At 54.5% G+C, this 8,770-nt stretch overlaps 1 protein-coding gene across 1 annotated transcript in view; it reads right to left on the bottom strand.

The window, feature by feature from the left end:
• LOC103778180 (protein kinase C beta type-like) overlaps positions 1-8,770 on the bottom strand; it is a gene marked incomplete at its 5' end in the record, with an annotated part of 40,793 nt that overhangs the window by 29,464 nt on the left and 2,559 nt on the right. Inside the window, 2 exon segments of the mRNA XM_008945758.1 lie at positions 1,473-1,619; positions 7,354-7,450. Of these exon segments, the coding sequence (XP_008944006.1) occupies positions 1,473-1,619; positions 7,354-7,450 (244 nt within the window).

Raw genomic sequence — 8,770 nt, 5'->3', positions numbered from 1 at the left:
CCAATGCCCCCTCAGAGCCTGCCTGAGCCGCAGCAGCAGGGGCTGGCAGAGGAGGGGCTGGCAGAGGAGGGGCTGGCAGCACACGCAGCAGCGGTGCCAGCCCTGCAGGAGGATGTCCCTGCCCTGGAGGTGCCACAGCACAGTGTCCCCTGCAGCCAGGCCCCGTGCCCGGGCACCCTGAGCCGTGCCACCCCGCTGTCCCCGTGCCACCGCGGTGTCCCTGGGCTGGGAGAGGGGTGCCAGGGAGGTGGGAGGGGAGTGGGGAGCACTCCCTGGCGAGGTGCAGGCACACGTGAGGCTGCCTCCAGCCATAGAACCCAATGTGCTGTTTTAATAAGCGCTAATTAGCATATTTATAACATTCTGTTCCAGGGAACAGTTTCTGTCACACATTCCCTTACATAAGCCACGATGCCGACTGAAGAGTTTGCTAATGTTTCTCAAATTAAAAGAAAAGAGGGGGGGAAACCACAACTACAGCGTTTCCAGATGCCAGACGTAGACTTGAAAAGGGACTAGGGGGTGGGAGAGAGAAGAGGGGGCAAAAGCCACGTGGAAATGGGGACACCTTCACGTTGCTGAGTGACAGCAGCACGGGCACAAGGCTCGGGGTGGTCCTGCTCCCCCAGCCTGCCAACCCCCAGCACAGGGGCAAACCAGAGAGCAGCCACAGCCTCCTCCCCTGGCACAGGAACTGCTCTGGGTGTGGGCACCAGCAGGAACTCCCCATTCTCCTCCTGTCACAGATGCTTCAGCAGATCTCACTCTCCTCCTCCCGAGAGGGAGCAAACGCCCATCCAGAGGGGCTGGGACCTCCCTGAGCAAGGAGGTCGGTGGCAAAAGGCTGGGGGGGGAATAGGTGCCAGTGTGAGGGGCAGCATCACCCTGGTGCTCAGCAGGCGATGAGGGCATCACTCCCTGGCATCCACTCCTTACCTACTGCCTGCCCCAGTGACGTGCCTGAGGACAGAGCAACACTCCCTGCAGTTGAGGCAATTCCCTCCTGCAGTGGTGTCAGGCCATCCACCCCACCAGCACAGCCCACGCTGGTGCCCACTCTCCTGCCCACCTTCCAGCCTGCTCCAGGCTGAGAAGCCCGAGCAGCCACTCGAGCACTGGAATTTCTAATGGAAACCATGACAAAGTTGGCAAGAGCCCAAGAAAAATGAAGGCTCAGAGTCACATAATTACTAGAAGAATGAAATCCTGTTACAACTCAACCAGCCTGGAAAGTTAATTAAAATGTTCACATATATTAGTAATTATTAGGAGGGGAAAAAAAAAAAAAAAGAGCCAAATAAAAAGGAGCCTTAAAGAGACAGCAGAGCCCCTGCTGCCCAGAAGAGGCCCCTGGAGCTGCGTGCTGGTCTGATCAGACATCTCGGGGCTCAGCACTGACAGAGCAGTCGCAGAGCCCAGAGGGAGCCAACAACCTGGGCTGTGGGACCCCAGTGCCCCGGGCAGGAGCCCACCTTCCCAAAGCTGCCCTTCCCCAGCACCATCAGGAAGTTGAAATCTGAAAGCTTCATCCGATCCCTGCTGCCGTTGTTGTCGAATTTGGAGATGGCGTTTGTCGTCTTCTCGTCTGCAGCCTTGGAGCCCGTCCCAATCTTGGCTCTCTGCAAAGATTGAGATGGGATGGGAGAGAAGAGAAGAGGTTACTGAAAACAGTGGAGAGAAAGGTCTTCACAAAGCCAGCGAGTGCTCCCGAGATCCCACGTGAATCAGGTCAGACCCCACCCTGAGCTGCAGGAACCTCTCCCCTAAGCATGGCATGGGCAGCACCAGGAAGGGCACTGGGGAAGTTACCAGCCCAAACACACTGCACTGTTCACTGGGTTCCCAGTTAGGCTCTGTGAGAGCAACTGGGAACCACCTCTGCCCATTACCCCGCTGCCCCTTTCCCCAGAGCCAGGGCACCCGGGGAGCTGCCCCACAACCTGCTCTAGGGCATCCCGAGGGCAGAACTGGGGCTTAAACAAGCTCTGTGTTCTCAGCGCTGGCTTCTGTCTCTCACCTCACCAGAAAAGAGCAGGTGAATATAAAAACATAAAGGTAAAACAGAGGAGTTTTTACCCCGCTCCACCTCCTTTACTCTCTGATCCTGAAGAGCATTGCCCTCCCGTGCCAGCTCAGGCTGAACGTAGGAAGCCACAGATGCATTTTGAACAAACCAGAATAGAAAGCACTCCTCCTGCATCCCCAAGCAACCGTGCGAGCTGCTGCACTCACAATGGCTTATTAAGGAGCCTCACAAACCCCCACATTTTTAAACACAAACTCTCCTCGGTGGCTCGGCACCTCCTCATTGGTGCAGGGGCTATCTCATCTTAACCACAGTTTGTAAAAGCTATCTCACAATTTATTCCGCTTTAATTTTTAGAAATATGCGACAGTGTAAGGCTTGCACTGAGCTCAGTCTAGCATGAAATTCCATTAACCCGATTCCAGCAGTTCAATTTGGCTGCTGATCGCAGCTCCTCCAGATAGGAGCCTCACAAGTAATCTCCAAGCCTTTGCTGCTGCTAATTGGTTCTTGCAAGGTTCTCTGGGCTCTAAAATTCCCCATTCAAGGTCACCTGCAGCACCTACGAACATCTGAAAAACTCCTGCACTGAAAACTAAAGGAAGGGGGTCTCCAGGATGTGCAAACCTCACACTTGCTAAGGCAGCTCTGCCCCAGGGAGGGGCTGAAACCCTCCAGCAGCCCCCAGCCCCTGCTGCCAGCACACGTGGCACACACCAGCCTGCCACGGGCACACGTGCTGGCACTGGAGAGGAAAAATCCATGAGGGGTTTTCCTCGGTGTGATCCTGGGGCTCCTGCAGCTTTCCCAAGAGAAGGGGACACCCAGGCAGAGCACTCCACTGCAAACGAGCTGAGTCCTTGCTGGTGGGATGCTCATCCCACCACGAGGAGCTTCACCAGACACATCCCAGAACACCAAGGGTGAAGCAATGACTGCACCAGGTGGTTCAGTGTGCAAACTCCAAAATCTTATCCAAAAAAATACAGTATCATCTCTGGTGAGAAGAATGCCCAGCCTCAGGCACGCAGCACTTGACCCTTTCCCATTTGTGAGGCCAAAGCCTTCAGCTCTGGCACCAGCTGAAAGCTTCTCATTGAACCTGGCCAAAGAGGGATCCAAATGTGGGCAGCCAACCACGAGCAGCCTCCACGAAGCCAGCCCTGCACTGTGTACCTTTGCCCCCACCACTCCTCACCCCCTGTATTACAAAGGTATCTCCAAAAGAAACGTGTACTTATCAGCAGGCAGAACAGTCATATTCTGCAAAAGCTTCCCAAGGACTCTACCACAGCTGAAAAACAATCTTGTCAGATCAGATTTGACACTACATTAACCTCTGTGCAGACAAGCTGTGCTAAATCCCAGGGCAGCATTACATCTCCATTAAACGTCACCCCAGAGCACCCCCCTGGGTCTGAGGAGCCCACGTCCCCCTCCCACAGGGCTGCACCCCAGGGCACAGCACTCTCAAACCCTGACCAAAGCCAGGGGAGGCTTCCAGCCTTGAGCAGAGTGGAAAAGAGCAACATGAAGAGGTGGGAAGGATGAGGATTTTCATCTCCTTCAGCCCAGCCAGCTCCAGGCATGGCATTACCTGCAGTGCCAGGGGGCACCTGGGCGAGCACCCAGCACCCAAGTGTGACAATAAGCTCAGCTCCTTCCTGCTGCTGTGCTGTTCTTGCTCCCAGAATAAGAGTTAGGGAGATACAGAGATGATCATCACACCCAAGTGAAGCATCTTGCTTTTGCTACTGAGTGTCTCTAAGTACTCTCTGAGTAAAAAAGTCCTTTAACCCATTTTTAATACATTACTAACACTCACACAGTCTTGAGACCTCTTTGAGGCTTACAGCTGAACCGTGCCAAATATTGCTCACAGGTTTGTTTTTTTTTTAAAAAAAAAAGCACTTGACCTTCGTTATCCAGCTCCATTTGTCATAGTTAATTTACTACATCTGAATTTATGCAACAGCAGCTGACGTTCACATCTCTCAAGCTGTCCCAGGAAGCGGCTGATAAAGACCGAGCAGAGCTGGCAGGGGATGCAGCACAAGGCTTCACGCTGGGCTTTTGTCTCAGGGGGTTTCTTGCCAAGCCCAGGACGTGCCTGGTGCTGCAGCAGGACCTCAGCCAGGAATGGCACCTTCTCAGGGCCAGGAAGAGGCACTGCTCAGGCTGGCAGCTCCACGGGCACCCAGGTGCCCCCCGCAGCACCCCGGCTGAGCCTGCAGCCCTCCCAGCTGGGTGCCAGACATCCTGCTGCTCTGTGCTGCCCAGGGGCAGGCAGGGGCACGCAGCACTAACACAGATGGAGTGCAGGCTGCTTTCCAGTCCTGTCTGATGCCCCGTGACAGCCCCCAGCCCCACAGCCCTCCTCGGGATGCTGCCTGCCTGGAGGCTCCTGCCCCTCTGAGCCTGGCTTGCTCACAAAGCAGGGTGCAGGAGGGGAAGGGGCTGCGAGGTGAGGGTACAGGTGTACTCTGCAGAGCAAAAGGACACCTCTGGACCATGTATTTTCTGATCCAGTGACAGCTCACCATCTGACTTCCAACACACAGACCGTGTTAACCCCACTGGAACATCCCAAAATGCAACAAGAGCAGCTGGTCAGCTTTTTATATTGCTGATGGCCATTGGTTGTATGCCAGCTCTTGTCTTAGAACTCTCTTTTCTTAGATATTCAGGGAAGTTATATATAAATGAGATCATAGAATCACAGAATGGTTTGGGTTGGAAGGGGCCTTAAACATCACCTAGTTCCAAACCCCAGTGAGGTCAAAAAAAGAGAGGAAACAAAGGAACCAACTCTTCAGTCCTGTGCTACAATTATGGAGTTCACACTGATGACCATAAGGGCAACTCCTCCATTCCACACATGGCTCATTTCATGGGAGTCTCCAGATGGGTCACATTCATTCCTAGGCTCTGGGAAAGCTTCGGCTACACCAAAAAACAGTCAAGACTTAATTCAGTAATGTCCAGATCAATCATCCAGCAAGATCTTCCATGGCTTATTGAGTAGCAAATAGACACTTCTCCTTGAAGCCTCTTTGGGGAGTTGGACCCGAGCATCACCGAAACCTTCCAGAGGCTGGCAGGGAAATCTGCCCAGATGCAGCTCCTGCCTGTGCAGATCCTTGGTGCCACCAGCCCTGATGCTTTTGGGTGCTGGCAGCAGCTTTGCTGGGCCAGCTCCCCGGGGAAGCCCAGGTGTGACAAGACTCTGCAGCCACTTTTCTGCTCCCTGAAATCCCCCAGCCACACTCACTCAGAAAAGCCCATCGCTTTTGTGTCCTTTGCTTTTCACAGGTATCACCAGCACCTTCCCCAGGTGCCTGCTCTCTGCTTCCACCCACAGGGGCCAGAGCTGGCAGCAGCACCAAGCCCTGGCCTCCCACCCTCTCTGCATGCCTCGGGCATTGACCCAGACAGCACCGAGCCACCCTCCAAAATCAGGACCATGAAACGACTCCCAGTCTGTCAGATTAAAGGGCTGAGTCCACACGGAGACTGCAGCTGCCGGCCGCACTCCCTGCTGCTCCACTGGCTGTCCCCAGCGAGGGGCCAGGCACTGTCACTCATCTACCTTCACTGTCACTGGGCTGGACCAATTAGCCCCCAGTCCAATTAGCACAGATGTCACTCTTGGCCCATCAGATCACCCTGGCTCAGGGCTGAGAGAGCAGCACACGCAGGATGCAGGAGTGGTACCAAGGTTATCGACAGTTACATCACTGCCTCACTGGCACTGCCTGGGCTGCCAGGCCCAGAGCTCCAGCAGCATTTCTGTTGGCAACGCTGGGTGCAGATGCCATCCGGGATCCCCCACACCCTGTGCCAGCTCACCCAGCCACCACCCTCTTGAAAACCCAGCCCACTCTCAGCCCACCAGGCAGGCGACAGAGGCTGCCACAACATTCGGGGGCTAAGGAGTTTCTTTCTGAGATTAGCTCCAAATCCAATTACATTCATACCTTAATTTATCTTAATTATATTAATTCATAACCAGCAGCATGACACTAAAAACAGATGAACAAATCCTATTAAAATGGCACCTCAGAATGAGGGTAGAACTGATGTACCAACAGTGTGTGCACGTGCTGAGAGCAGAGCAGGGTTACATCAGGTCACCTGGGGACAGCCCGGATCTTCATCTCCCTTTGATTGGAATACAGCATTGGGAACATATTAAATGAAGTATCTCCTTATTTAGCTACGCTCCACTCATTTTGGCAAACACAAATTGTAACCCTGACAGAAAGGCAGCCACTGTCTGAAAATGCAAATGAAAGGGGGATGTTTGCTATGCTGCTTCCTTTGCAGTAAGGAGAAAGGACTTCTTAGAAATGATGGGATCTCAGGCTCCTCCATGCCCCACAGGCAGCAGAGACACGGGATCCAGCACAACCTTAGGGGAGCACAAGGTGCCAAGCAAGTGTTACACAAAACTCTGCACTGTGCAGTATTCTCTGGGGTATTTTCAACCTCACGTTAAGTGCCAAAGAATCATTTCCATCTCTCTCACCCAGCAGGAACGACTGCTCCCTTTCCCAGCTGATCTGCTCCTGCTGCACACACAGACACACGTGTGCAGGGAGGTACTTCCAGATCAGCAGGGGGAATTCCAGAAGGGTGAGATGGCTCATGCCATGTGCTACGATGAAATCCACCCTGTCAACCCATCAGAAAACTGCATGCCCTACATTTCCAGCTCCTGGTGTGTCTGAATCCTTTTGCCTCAGCCTGCTCTTCTGCAGACCTCTACCAAATGATGCCCTTTGGCACATCTGTCCAGCTCCCCTTTGTCCCTTGGGCCACTGCTGCTCCCAGCCCCTTGTGTGCTTCATGCTGCAGCAGCCCAAGGAGTGACCAGAGGACTGCCCGAAGCACCCACGGGCTGCCCAGTCTCCCCTGCCCTGGAAGCACCAGCCTGGCACCACGACCTGACCCAGCAAGGCAGGAACCTCTTGGGGAAGTGTCACAAACATTCCACCCCCACATGGTCCTTGTGAATTATTTAACACAGCCAAACCACCGCTGGAAAGCTTCACTTCTTCAGAGGCACTGACCTGAGCAACTTACCTTCTGGAAGCACCACTGGCAGCTCATGCCCTGGAGCCAGGTGTGCCCCACAAAGCCCCCAAAGGACCAGCCAAGGGCTCAGGTCCCTGGGAGTGGGTGCTAAGCAGGGGGGAGGAGTGATGGGCTGTACCCTGGTCCATGCTCCCCGTGCTGCTGGGCAGGGGCTGGCAGGGAAAGCCCCTTCCCGAGGGCACGGCAGGCAGTGAGAAACACCCCTGAGTCTCCAAAAGAAATCAATTCACCTCAAATTTCTGCCTCAGCTCCTCATTTCCTTCTTCTCCCTCAGGAGGCACTGGCACGTTGAAATACTCCCCCTCCTCCTGGCTCAGCAGCTTAAACCTGGAAGGACACAGTGAGAGCCTCAGGTCAGGATGGCTGGTGGGGCCGTGGGCAGGCAGGAGTGCAGCTCCCACTCCAGGCACAGCTCTGCTCTGCTGTGCCAGGGTCCAGGTGACCCTTCCCCAAGGTGAGAAGATCCCCCAAACCTCACAACCCCAAATCAACTCAGCAAGCTCCCAGACACACACCTGAGTGGAGGGTCATTTCTGGGGTCCCTTGCTGTCCTGGGGACCCCAGTCACTACAACCCAGGGAGCACAGCCACGGCCTGCTGGGGCAGACACCACAAAGCACCCAGGTCTCTTCCAAAACATAAGCCTGACCCAAAAACCTAGAGGAAAAGCACATCTTTCTCATGATGGCCACGGGCAAATATGTGGGCAAGTTCCTGCCCCAGCAGCCCAAGGTGCCAAGGCAGGCTGGGCTCCATGGGGCCAGCACATGGAACCTGCTGGGGCTGGTCTGGTGCCAACCACTGTGAGCACAAAGCCAAGATGCTCATCCAAAAAAATAGGAAAAAAGTTTAAGCAGCAATAATCAGAAATTGGGGAAACCTCATCCAGAGGTGAGCCCGGGCAGAGCCCAGCTCCACTGGTGAACCCTCCACAGGCACAGGGCTGTGATCAGCTGGCTGCAGGGGCTGCACTGGAGGAACAAAGCACAGTCTGCACAGCACAGGCTCGTCCTCTGGGCTTGTTTTCTCCATTAGCTGCAGTTGTTTAGCTATGAAATATGCATCAGAGCTCCTTCTCCAGTTTATTCCAGCCAGATGCTGTGACAAGGGAAATGACTGAGATACCCACTTACATGACTTCTGAAAGGCTGGGGAAATGATCAGGCTCTGGGCTGTGCCAAGGACCAGCAGTGCACCAGCCCCATGACACACACACATGTCCTTACAGGTGACTGAAAATCTGGGGGGGAAGTGAAAATTTTCTCCTTGTTTTCCAAAACAGAAGTCACATCTCAATCAGGGCTTGTTCTCTGGCAAGCGAGGCTGCAGGCTGAGCCCTGCCATGTGCTAGAATCACTGAAGTATTTTCATTGGAAGAGACCCTTAAGCTCATCAAGTCCAAGCATTAACCCAGCCCTGCCAGGTCCCCACTGCCCCGTGTCCCTCACCCCACATCTCCACGGCTTGGAAACCCCTCCAGGGGTGGGGACTCCACCACTGCCCTGGGCAGCCTGGCACAGCCCTGGGCAACTCTTTTGGAGAAGACATTTTTCCTCATGTCCAACCTCAACCTCCCGTGGGGCAAATTGAGGCTGTTCCCTCTTGTCCTGTCCCTTGTTCCTTGGGAGCAGAGCCCGACCCCCCCTG

This window comes from Merops nubicus, unplaced genomic scaffold (assembly GCF_000691845.1).
Source record: "Merops nubicus isolate BGI_N331 unplaced genomic scaffold, ASM69184v1 scaffold12770, whole genome shotgun sequence".
Classification (NCBI taxonomy): domain Eukaryota; kingdom Metazoa; phylum Chordata; class Aves; order Coraciiformes; family Meropidae; genus Merops; species Merops nubicus.
Note: the sequence above shows the minus strand (reverse complement) of the source record. Positions and strands in the feature narration are given on the sequence as shown.